We start from the raw sequence: 12,996 nt of genomic DNA on the forward strand, positions 1-12,996 counted from the left end.
AGGAAGAAATGAAACGATCGTCCCCCTGCAACAACAAATATACATGAAGACACCGTTCCAGTACCTGGAGGTTGGCAACCCTAGTCAGCGGAACAGAAATTACTGGAGAGCAGTTTTATGGAAACTGCTAATTTCTGCTTCCTGCCTAGTCATGCACGCATGGTGTAAAATGCCCTACCTTGAAAACTGTGAATGTACAATTGGGTGGAGTTAAGAGTAGACAGAACAGTATGTGCACATATTTCAAAAGCCTAGATAAGGCCTCTTCCAGTGAGGGGTGGCCAAGTTTCCAAAGGCAACAAGACATACACTGAATTCTGTACACCGTCGAAACGCCACAGAGCTACATAGGATGCTGTGGATCTATCTAGTTAGCACATTTTTATCCTTCCCTTCCTCCAGAAAGCTCACAATGGCATACATTAGGGTTGCCAGGTCCCTCTTCGCCACAGGCAGGAGATTTTGGGGGCAGAGCCTGAGGAGGGCAGGGTTTGGGGAGGGGCTTCAATGCCATACAGTCCAATTGCCAAAGCAGCCATTTTCTCCAGGTGAACTGACCTCTATCGGCTGGAGATCAGTTGTAATAGCAGGAGATCTCCAGCTAGTGCCTGGAGGTTGGCAACCCTAGCATACATGCTTCTCTCTTCCACTGGTGACGCACATCATTTGTTACTGTATTATTCATTATTTTACATGCACGTGAACCAATATGTATATATAATAAAATCCAACTAAACAAAAAGGAACTATAATTCTGTGAAGGATACCAAATATGCTATACCTCTATGGTCCATATCTGCAGACCCGGTTTTCTTTCAATGGTTGGAAGGTTCACCTCCGCTTCTGCATCTGTCATTCTTACAGATTAAACTAAAAAATAAAAAAGAAGAAAAGGTTAAGGATGAAAAAAAAAACAACCTTTGGCAAGGAATGCTTTGATTCGTTTTTTTTTTAATTCTCATAAGATTTTGTTGCATTTTATGTAGAAAAATCACGTCAGGAATAGGGAAAATAACAGAATTACTCACTAGCCAGGCTGCCAGCTAGGGTTACCAACCTCCTGGTGGGACCTGGAGATCTCCAAGAATTACAACTGACCTTAGGATTGCCAACCTCCAGGTACTAGCTGGAGATCTCCTTATATTCCTGGGATGTTCACCAGCAGGGCAAGATACCTTTGTTTGTCCCTAGAGGTATTCTGCCAATGAACATGGAAGCTCTATCCTTAGTTGTCATGGTTGACCATCACTAGTAGGGCTGCTCTATGGATTTCTCCAATCTTTTTTTTTTTTTAAGTCACTATTCTAGAGATCACTATTCTAGAAAGTAGATTCTTTTGAAATGTGGTGTTGGAGGAGAGTGTTACAGATACCGTGGATGGCCAAAAAAACAAATCAGTGGGTTATAGTTCAAATCAAGCCTGAACTGACCCTAGAAGCTAAAATGACTAAACTGAGGCTGCCGTACTTCGGTCGCATTATGAGAAGACAAGAGTCACTGGAAAAGACAATAACATTAGGAAAAGTTGAGGGCAGCAGGAAAAGAGGAAGACCCAACAAGAGATGGATTGACTCAATAAAGGAAGCCACGGCCCTCAATTTGCAAGATTTGAGCAAGGCTGTCAAAGATAGGACATTTTGGAGGACATTGATTCATAGGGTCGCCAGGAGTCAGAAGCAACTTGACGGCACTTAACACACACGCATTCTAGAGGTCAACGTTGACATCCTGGATGCCGTAAATTAATGATGCATAGCCTGATAAATTATTGTTTGCCTTGAATTTACAGAGTTCCAGCAGTTAAGCCTACGATAATCCCCCTTGGAAGCACACCTATATTTGCCTAGCACCAGTTTCGTGTAACAGATTCACAGAGTACACTGGTCAGACTTCAGATTAACGTGAAGGCCTCATGGATTGCCTTTCGATTAATGCAGCTAAGTACTATGACTCTTCAATCCTCTTTCACCTGTTTTATATTTGCCTGTGATCAAGTGAGCTATTATACTCTGCACCCTACAAACAAAGAAAACCCTCCCTTGACCTTTATAGATTTGCCAGCTGCACATGAAAATTCAGCCCTCACAGCAGCTAGTCCCGCCCCGGCAAGGTTTCCTTGTCCTTTGTCATTCAGACACCTGAAAATAAATAGCAGGTCTTTTAATACTGCTCTTTAGAAAGTCAAACATTTTTCGGCATGGACCACAACACCCGCCCAGAGCCACAGTTTGATAGGGGGAAAGGTGTAAGTGAGAGATGTTTTAATAAAAAAGAAATCAATTAAAAGGAAGATGTGATTAGAGAGTCCTAGTTGTCGAAAGAGGCCAGAGGTCTACAACCCTGTGGTTTGCAAATGTCCCATTCAAAGAGCCCTTCCTACATGGATCTGTCTGCCATGGTTATAGGCAACTCCAACTCCAGGCCGGGAAATTCCTGGAGATTTGGGGGTGGTGCTTGGTGAGGACAGGGTTTCGGGTGGAAGAAGAAGAGTTGGCTTTTATGTGCCGACTTTCTCTTCCACTTAAAGAAGAATCAAACCGGCTTACAACCACCTTCCCCTCCCCACAACAGACACCCTGTAAGGTAGGAGCAGCTGAGATAGCTGTGACTAGCCCAAGGTCGCCCAGCTAGCTTCATGTGTAGGAGTGGGGAAACACATCCAGTGCACCAGATTAGCCTCCGCCGCTCATGTGGAGGAGTGGGGAATCAAACCCGGTTCTCCAGATCAGAGACCACCACTCCAAACGACCGCTCTTAACTGCTACACCATTCTGCCTCCAAAACAGCCATTTTCTTCAGGGGAACAGATATCTGTAGTCTGATGATGAGTTGTAATTCTGGAAGACCAGTATACCAGGCTGGAGATCTCCAACTTTTTAGCTATGAAACTCCTCTATGCTGTAGCAGATACTGGAATACGTTTGAGGGTCACACTGAAGACAATTCAGCAGTGGGCATTTGAAAAATAAATTCCCTCCCCCCTCTGCAATGCCCTTTCTTGTCAATTCAAGCATTCCATAATCGCACACTCAGCCTAAACTACCTCGCAGGGTTGTTGTGAGGATAAAATGGAGGAGAATGCCATAAACCGCTCCAGGTCCTGATTAGGGAGAAAGACAGAGTATAAATGAAGTAAATAAATACATTGGGGGCTGAACCACAATTCAAAACCAACAGCATTTTGCCCAGTTTTATGTTTGTGCAGGAAGGGCCATGGCTCAATGGTAGAGCATCTGCTTGGTGTGCCGAAGGTGCCAGGTTCAATCCCTGGCATCTCCAGTTAAAAAGGACCAGGCAGGGTGATGAGAAAGATGTCTTCCTGAGACCCTGGAGAGCTGCTGCCAGTCTGAGTAGACAATACCAACCTCGATGGACCGATGGTCTGATTCAGTATAAAGCAATAAGGAACCAATTTTCCTCCAGTCCAGTAGGGCTGCCAACCTCCAGTTACTAGCTGGCGATCTCCTGCTATTACAACTGATCTCCAGCTGATATAGAGATAAGTTTACCTGGAGAAAATGGCTGCTTTGGCAATTGGACTCTATGGCATTGAAGTCCCTCCCCTCCCCAAACCCCACCCTCCTCAGGCTTCACCCCAAAACCTCCCGCCTGTGGCGAAGAGGGACCTGGCAACCCTATTAGCCAGGGATCCTGGAGTCCCCACCACTACATCATCTTCTGGGCATGGAGTAGGAATCACTGGGAGGTGGGTGGGGGAGGTAATAAAGAAATTCCTGCATGGTCAAGGGGTTGGACTAGATGACCCTGGTGACCCCTTCCAGCTCTATGATTCTATGATTCCAAGGCAGTTTCATATGTTTATATGCAGTGACAGCCGTCAGTACAGTGGCTGGCTGGGTAACTGCTCCTCGCAAAGACTCACAGTACGCCGGCTGGCTTGGATTATGTCTGCCCCGCAGCCATCACGGGTACGTCATACATAATTTACAAACATGAGGCCTACCTACCAGGCTGGCTGGGCCTGAATATTGCCTTGCGGGAGGCTGAATGCCGTCCCCTGGAACAGACCCCACTTTTCGCTTACAGCAGCAGAAGGCAAGCGAGATCTGTATGTCCAACATCAGCGCATACCAGGAAATGCTCCCTGTAGCGGAAGCCTGCATGCGCCCACATGGTGGAGAACATCTGTAGCTTCGAGCAAAGCAAATGTGCCCAATCCTGCACTCCCAGCATGGAGGGGCCATGAAGAGGGACCTGGCAACCCTATGCATAGAGGAAGCTTGCCCACATGGTGAAGAACATCTGTAGCTTTGAGCAGGGCAACCGTGCCCGATCCTCCTCCCCCATCTCAGCTGCTTATTATATCTGCCCAGAGGGCTACCCTTGCCTGCTGTTACCAGTCTCGTCACTGAAGAATGTCTGATAAAATTCCAGCATAAAATTCCCAGGAACTCAGTGAGAAAAATCACTGATCTTATCCAGCCCCTCGTCTGAGAGACAGAGAAAGAGGTCCGTCCATCCAGTTGCGCCACTAGATCTTCTCCCCGGAGGGGCTATGGCTCAGTGTTGCATAAGAACATAAGAAAGGCCATGCTGGATCAGACCAAGGCCCATCAAGTCCATCATTCTGTTTCCACAGTGGCCAGCCAGGTGCCTCTAGGAAGCCCACAAGCAAGACGACGGCAGCAGCATTGTCCTGCCTGTCTTCCACAGCACCTAATAAAATAAGCCTGTTCCTGTGATCCTGGAGAGAATAGGGATGCATCATGACTAGTACCCATTTTTACTAGTAGCCATGAATACTCCTCTCTTCCATGAACAGGTCCACTCCCCTCTTAAAGCCTTCCAAGTTGGCAGCCATCACCACATCCTGGGGCAGGGAGTTCCACCATTTAACCATGAATTGTGTAAAGAAATATTTCCTTTTATCAGTTTTGAATCTCTCACCCTCCAGCTTCAGCAGATGACCCCCCCCCCAGGAGTTGCCACGTTTACCCCCAAAATATCTAGTTAAAAGCCGTTGGGAAAGATTTTTCTCTGCCTGAGACCTTAGAGTAGACAACACTGAGCTAAATGGAGTCATCCCACTTCCTATGTCCATTTATTTATTTATTTAGTTCATTTATAACCCATCTTTCGGGGGCCCTGGGCGGGACAGAATTTCATAGAAATGTTTGAAAAATAAATAAATAACTATAACAAGCAACGACTTGTGATGAAAATATGAGTCCCACCCAGATGAGGATTTTTTTTAAACATTGAAATGCACAGGTGGGGAAAACTCTTCTGAATGTTCCCAAGATGAGAAAAGGAGTAAATGGAATTACCATTGTTTTAGAAGGAAAATCCATGTTTCAAACATCATTCCTGCTCTAACAGTGGAAAGAGGGAGGATTTGATTCCTTAATTTGGGACCTGAAGGACATGAAAGGTAGGCAATTCCCAAGGAGGCAAGAACCGGACCATTACTACACAGCAAAAGAAAGACGGCTTCCTTTGAACTCCCACATCTTGGTTTTGCAGGCAGTTGTTAAGGTTAAAACAGCACATGCTAGTCTGTAATTAAGTCTACCATCTACGAAAAGGGTCTTATTTTTAATACCCCATCATTTTTCATCACCCCCATTGATCTAAGCAGCCCAAAGTTAGCAGCACACATGGTTGCCAACCTCCAGGTGGGGGATGGAGATATCCCAAAATCACAACTGATCTCCAGACTACATAAACTGCCGGGTCCCTTTTTTTTTTTTAAAAAAAGAGGGGCATGGGGAGGAGATGCCAGGGATTGAACCTGGGACTTTCTGCATGCAAAGCAGAGGCTCTTTCACTGAGCCACAGCCCCTCCCCAGTTATGGATTACAGGGGATGGAGCTAGTAGAAACTTCTGTGCCAGCCAAAAGACAAACCGAAAGGTGACTTTGCAATCCTGCTGGGAGTGACCTTGAATGTGGTGGCAACGTCTGTCAACAAAAGGAAGCCTCCAGTAAAGGAAATCAACGGCCAGCCAGCCCTCTTTGGCAGATACTTCCTTGCCCGTTGCCCTCCCTTGGCACAGAATACGGATCTGGGCCACATGAAAGGATAGAAGCACATGGCATGGTTGGAAGGCACCCGTTCCAGCTTCCTTAGCGAGGTCTGGTCTGGTCAGTGCTTGGGTGAGAGTTAGGTTGCCAACCTTCAGGTAATACCTGGCGGTCTCCTGCTATTACAACTGGTTTCCAGCCAACAGAGATCAGTTCACCTGGATAAAATGGCTGCTTTGGCAATTGGACTCTATGGCATTGAAGTCCCTCCCCTCCCCAAACCCCGCCCTACTCAGGCTGTGCCCCAAAAACCTCCCACCGGTGGTGAAGAGGGAGCTGGCAACCCTAGTGGGAGTTCTAGCAGCAATTCCATAAAGAAGCTGTCATCGTAAATCCACAACAGAAGAGAGGCAGGATGGAAAAATGCAGCTCCAGACTCTCTTAGCTGGACCCCTGTTGAGGGATTTTGTGCATTTTAATAGCTGGGAAATAAGCAGAAATTAATGGAGAAGCTGTGTTATGTAATGGTCAGGGAGGGATAAGAACTTGGGAGACCTGGACTTAAATCTTTGCAAGCTTGCTGGGCGAGCAACAACTCTTTCTTGCCCAATCTGCTTCACAGGTATAACACACAGCTGTCGAAGAAGAAGAGGAAGAAGAAGAAGAGGAGGAAGAAGAAGAGTTGGTTTTTATATGCCAACTTTCTCTACCACTTAAGGGAGAATCAAACTGGCTTACAATCACCTTCCCTTCCCCTCCCCTCCTCGTGAGGTAGGTGGGGCTGAGAGAGCTCTAAGAGAGCTGAATAGCCCAAGGTCACCCAGCTGGCCTTATGTGTAGAAGTGGGGAAACAAATCCAGTTCACCAGATTAGCCTCCGCCGCTCATGTGGAGGAGTGGGGAATCAAACCCAGTTCTCCAGATTAGAGTGCTTCGCTACAAACCACCACCCGCTCTTAACCACTATACCACACTGGCTCTTATTTATTTCATTTATACCCCACATTGCTCCCTGGTGGGGATCCAAAGCAGCTTACAACCCTGGGTTCCTCTTCTTCATTCTTTCTTCATAAAAACCCTAAGAAGTAGGTTACGCAGAGAGAGACTGACTGGCACTAGCTTCCATGGAAGAGTGGGGATTCGAACCTGGGGCTCCTAGATCCTACTCTTGACACTCTAACCATTACCCCACACTGGCTGGAAGACGAAGAGTTGGTTATAATATGCTGACTTTCTCTACCACTTAAGGGAGACTCAAACCGGTTTACAATCACCTTCCCTTCCCCTCCCCACAACAGACACCCTGTGAGAGCTGTGACTAGCCCAAGAACACCCAGATGGCTTTGTGTGTAGGAGTGGGGAAACAAATGCAGTTCACCAGATTAGCCTCGGCCACTCATGTGGTGGAGCGGGGAATCAAACCCGGTTCTCCAGATCAGAGCCCACCGTTGCAAACCACCGCTCTTAACCACTACACCACGCCGGCAGCTTAAAGAATAGCAAATTCAGAGCGGAATTTGGAAGATAGCTGGATTTGATTCTCCACTCAACCATGAAGCTCACTCAGTGACCTTGGGCTGGTTACTCGCTCAGACAGCCTAGCCTACCTTACAGGGTTGCAATGAGGACCAAAGGAGGGGAAGAAAGAACTATATATACACTGCTGTGAGCTGTCTGGAGGAGGGGGCAGGCTAAAACTGGATGGAGGGATAAAATAAGGGCCCACTTTGTGAAATGCATGTAGGAGGAGATTCTCACGTGGCAGATGTATATAGATAGGAGGTTACAAAGAAAAGCCATCCTAAGGAGCAGGGCCAAAGGGCCATGGAATTCAGGAAGTACAAGATGTGAACTTATTATGTAAAATTCAAGTGTAGAAATACATCAAGGGTAGCTAAGGTCACCCCCTGTGGATTGGGATATTCCTGGTGATTTGGGGTTGGAGCCTGGGGGCGGGCGAGGTTTGGGGAGGGACCTCGGGAGGTTATAATGCATGGAGTCTGCCTTCTGAAGCAGCCATTTTTTCCAGGGAAAATAGTCTGATCTGGAGATCAGTTGTAATTCCAGGCAAACTCCTGCCCCTGCCTGGAAATTGGTAACCTTAGGGGAAGTACATATAAAACTGGCTTCTACTGGGGAAGGGCCATGGCTCAGTGGTAGAGCATCTGCTTGGCATGCAGAACGTCCCATGTTCAATCCCCAGCATCTCCAGTTAAAGGGACTAGGCAGGTAGGTGATATGAAAGACCTCTCTGCCTGAGACCCTGGAGAGCCGCTGCCAGTCTGAGTAGACAATACCGACATTGATGGACCAAAGGTCTGATTCAGTATAAGGCAGCTTCATGTGTTCATGAGTTCACACCACTAGTCCATCGAGACCAATGTTGCCTCCTCCAGTATTCCCCAAACTGACTGAGGTGCGATGCCCCATTCCCATAGGGTTGCCAACATACAGGTGGTGGCTGGAGATCTCCTGCTACTACAACTGATCTCCAGGTGACAGAGATCAGTTCACTTGGAGAAAATGGCTGCTTTGGAAGGTGGACTCTATGGCATAATACCCCATTGAAGTCCCTCCTTGCCTCCAAACCCAGCCTTCCTCAGACTCCACCTTTAAATCTACAGGAATTTTCCAGCCTGGAGGTGCCAACCCTACTTTCTCAAGTTTCCCAACTTCCTGGCTTGTCCCTCCCAACTTTGTACCATCCGCCCTTTAAATGATAAAGCAAGCATACAGGCTTTCTCCGTTGCTGATGCGGCATGCAAAGGTCTGTGGCTCAGGGCAGGATCTCAACCCTGTCATTAGAAGAGGCATAGAACATGAACTCCACGGCCCCTCCAGAAGCCACACAAAAGACAAGCATTGTGGTATCTTTATGAAGGCCAGAGAAGAAGAAAATGGAAGAAGACGAAGAAGAGTTGGTTTTTATGTGCTGACTTTCTCTACCACGTAAAGAAGAATCAAAGCGGCTTACAATCACCTTCCCTTCCCCTCCCCACAACAGACACCCTGTGAGGTAGGTGGGGCTGAGAGAGTTCTAAGAGAGCTGTGACTAGCCCAAGGCTTCACGTGGTGGAGTTGGAAAACAAATCCAGTTCGCCAGATTACCGTCCACCACTCATGTGGAGGAGTGGGGAATCGAACCCGCTTCTCCAGATAAGAGTCCACCACTCCAAACCACCACTCTTAACCACTACACCATGCTGGCTCTCGGACCCGGGGTTGTTTGGGATGTGCATGTGTGGAGCCAGGACAATAAAATTGGTTTGGAACAGGTTTCAGACCTGTTGAAATTTGAAAGTGCGTGCCCAAGAAGCTACTGAAAACGTAAGCAGGAATTCGCTTTCCTTATTCCATCTCCCCTTCTTAGGCTTTGTACGCTGTGCATATTTGAAGTATTCATGTCACACCTTTTAAAAATGTATGGCACCCTTGCCAGACACCATGGGAAAAGAAAAACAATAGTGTAGATTGCACAGAGAGTTTTGAGGGCCTTTGCTTCAGCACAGAGTCATTAACACCGCGGGTCGCCTCTGGCATAATCGTTAACGTATTACATTAATCAAACGACAGAAAGCGTCTACCTTAATAAGTAAACCAGCTCGGCACATAATTCAGACCGACCGTCTCTCAAAGAAATATTCCAAGCTTCCTCTGCTCTGGCGGGTTTAGGGCAATTTGTCTGGAACAGCCGATGCCTTTTGGAGGTGACAGGCTTGAAAACCCACATTACAACAAAACATGGGCAAAACTGACCACATTTTCCATGTTCCTCGTAAAGCTGAACTAACAGTGAACAGACATGAAGCTGCCTTATATGGAATCAGACCCTCGGTCCATCAAAGTCAGTATTGTCTACTCAGACCGGCAGCGGCTCTCCAGGGTCTCAGGTAGAGGTCTTTCACATCACCTACTTGCCTGGTCCCTTTAACTGGAGATGCCAGGGATTGAACCTGGGACCTTCTGCATGCCAAGCAGATGCTCTACCACTGAGCCACAGCCCCTTCCCAAGTCATACTGAGGCAACACGAGTCCCAGCTACTGAGGTGTAACAGAAGACTTTCAAGGGAAGGCAGAATATCATTAGTGAAATTTCTTGGGGTTGAGGCGTTGATAATTCCCCAAGGAGTGAATTGCCCTGTAGGATTGAGGTGATTCCTTTCGTTGCATCCAACCTACTTGCCTAGTCCCTTTAACTGGAGAAGCCGGGGATTGAACCTGGCACCTTCTGCATGCCAAGCAGAAGCTCTCCCACTGAGCAACGGCCCCTTCCCAAAACCCTTGTGATATATTAGAAGAAGAAAAGTTGGTTTTTATATGCAGGCTTTCTCTACCTTTTTAAAAAAGGAGAATCAAACCGGCTTACAATCTCCTTCCCTTCCTCTCCCCACAACAGACACCTTGTGAGGTAGGTGGGGCTGAGAGAGTTCGGAGAGAACTGTGTCTAGGCTAAGGTCACCCAGCTGGCTTCATGTGGAGGAGTGGGGAAACCAGATTAGGGGCAGGGAATCAAACCCGGTTCCCCAGATAAGAGTCCTCCGCTCTTAACCACCACGCCACGTGTACTCTTCCCGCCTTCCCCTTACCTTCTGTACACAATCTCCTTCTATGGTTGCCAACTTTGGGTTGGGAAAATCCTGGAGATTTGGAGGAGAAGCCTGGGGTGGGTGTAGGGTTTCCAACCTCCAGGTACTAGCTGGAGATCTCCTGCTATTACAACTGATCTCCAGCCGATAGAGATCAGTTCACCTGAAGAAAATGATCATTGGACTCTATGGCATTGAAGTCCCTCCCCTCCTCAAACCCCACCCTTCTTAGGCTCTGCCCCAAAAACCTACTGCTGGTGGCGAAGAAGCACCTGGCAACCCTAGGAGGGTGGGGTTTAGGGAGTGGAGGAACTTCAGTGGGATATAATGCTATAGAGTCCACCTTCCAAAGTGGCCATTTCCTCCAAGGGACCTGGTCTCTGTAGCCTGGAGATCAATTGTAGTTCTGGGAAATCTCCAGGCCCTACCTGGAGATTGGCACCCTACTTCTGGAGGACAGTTGACCACTAACATGGCACTGAATCTTCAGTTTTGCTGGGCGGAGGGGATGGGACCCGGGTTACCCTTTGTGTGGAACGCAGTCCTCAGGCCAAGATTTTTCCTAGCTTTGCTATCCAAAAAGTTTTCAGTAAGAGATTCACTTGGGCTTTTACAAACCATCGGGCAGCTCTTACTTTTGTTTCATGAAACCCCTTCCCCTAGCAACATGGAGGACAGGATTTGAACTCACAACCTCATGGACGCATGCTGAGAAAAACAACAACACCTTTGTGATTAAAGGTCTGGTTGCTTCTGCATGTTAATGAGAAGCACTGCTAGTAGATAGCATTTCCCCCTTAACACAGGCTCTGGTTTATTGGATTTCCATAACCTTTAATGCACAGCGTTCCCCCTTTTCATCTTCGATGGCCAGCAGCTGTTGCTGGTTTCTCGGCATGGGCTGTGAGCTGTGGGTAACAGTCACGCCTCCTCCTGCCTGCCCTCAGGGTATCTGTCTACAAGCAAGCAGAGCGCTTCTGTTTCAGATCCTCAGGCGTCACTCCCAACTGGGAAGCTGCAGCACAAAATTACTCTCACGCCTCTCGCCTGCATAAATAATATCATGGGCCTGATATCATCCAGCACTGGCCAAGGGAGAGATGGAAGCAGAAGCGAAAGGCAGCCTGCTTGAGAGAAGAAATTTTACTAGGATTGTGACCTTGCACTAGGCATGTCAACTCCAGTGTGGGGAATTCCTGGAGATCTGTGGGGGGGGGGGCATGGAGCCTATGGAGGGTGGGGATGGAAGGGGGCTCAGTAGGGACGTGATGCAATCGAGCCCACTCTCCAGAGCTGTCATTTTCTCCAGAGGAACTGATCTCTGTAGTCTGGACATCACTTGTAATTCCAGGAGATCTCTGGGCCCCATCTGGGGGTTGGTAACCCTATCCGGTACCTGGAGGAACAGACCTAGCAAATTCCACCTCTTGGGGGGTTTAATTAGAGCTAAAAATCAGAAGAAGAATAGTTGGTTCTCATATGCTGATTTTCTCTACCTTTAAGGAGTCTCAAAGCGGCTTACGATGGCCTTCCCTTCCTCTCCGAACAACAGACACCCAGTGAGGTAGGTGGGGCTGAGAGAGATCGGAAAGAACCATGACTAGTCCAAGGTCACCCAGCTAGCTTCACGTGGAGGAGTCGGGAATCAAACCCGGTTCTCCAGATTAGAGTCTGCCACCGCTCTTAACCACTACACCACACTGGCTCGCTTCTGCGGTCGAAATTAAACAGAAAGGGGCTTACCTGAAAGGACCCTTTCAACATTCCCATCCACCTGGCCAGATTATGCCCTGTTTCAGCTTTGTGGAATGAACCATGGAACAGGGGGTGCTCACATGCCTTTAAATATTAAGGGCACTGTGCCCATCTCGGGATGATTAATAATTAAGAGCTGTCAAGTCACAGCTGACTGATGGCAAACCCTCACTGGGTTTTCAAGGCAAGAGATGAGCAGAGGCAGTTTGCTCCTCTGCAGAGCAACCCTCGACTTGCATGGTGGTCTCCTGTCCAAGGTCTTTTATGCATGGCTGTTCCCCTTGCGGTCACCCCTCCAGTGACTTTGGGTCTTTGTTTGGATTAGGCATGCCGTTTCCAACTGCCAGAGGTCGCCTTGCTCTCCTTGCTCTGCATTCCCCCCGCGTTTTTCCCGTGTTTTCAGGGACCTGTTTTATCTCGAATTTGAAAAAGCGGGCAAAACACGGGGAAAGGCAGAAAGAGAGGGAGGCGACCTCTGACGGTCGGAAATGGCATGCATGATCCAAACACGGCATTGGTCAGGTCGCACCTGGAGCACTGTGTGCCGTTCTGGAGGCCTCCCTTCAAAAAGGATGTGGACAGAATGGAGCAGGTGCGGAAGAGAGCGACGAGGATGATCAGGGGCCTGGAGATCAAGCCCTATGAGGAAAGGCTGAGCGAATTGGGAATGTT

The 12,996-nt window shown here is 48.0% G+C and overlaps 1 protein-coding gene across 1 annotated transcript in view; it reads right to left on the reverse strand.

The window, feature by feature from the left end:
- The window catches only part of VILL (villin like), a 36,504-nt gene extending 35,632 nt beyond the window's left edge, over window positions 1–872 (reverse strand). Inside the window, exon 1 of the mRNA XM_056856981.1 lies at window positions 782–872. Coding sequence (XP_056712959.1) covers window positions 782–856 — 75 coding nt within the window. The 5' untranslated portion in view covers window positions 857–872. The remainder of the gene's footprint in view (window positions 1–781) is intronic.
- Window positions 873–12,996: the final 12,124 nt, after the last annotated feature.

Source organism: Euleptes europaea, chromosome 11 (assembly GCF_029931775.1).
Source record: "Euleptes europaea isolate rEulEur1 chromosome 11, rEulEur1.hap1, whole genome shotgun sequence".
NCBI lineage: Eukaryota > Metazoa > Chordata > Lepidosauria > Squamata > Sphaerodactylidae > Euleptes > Euleptes europaea.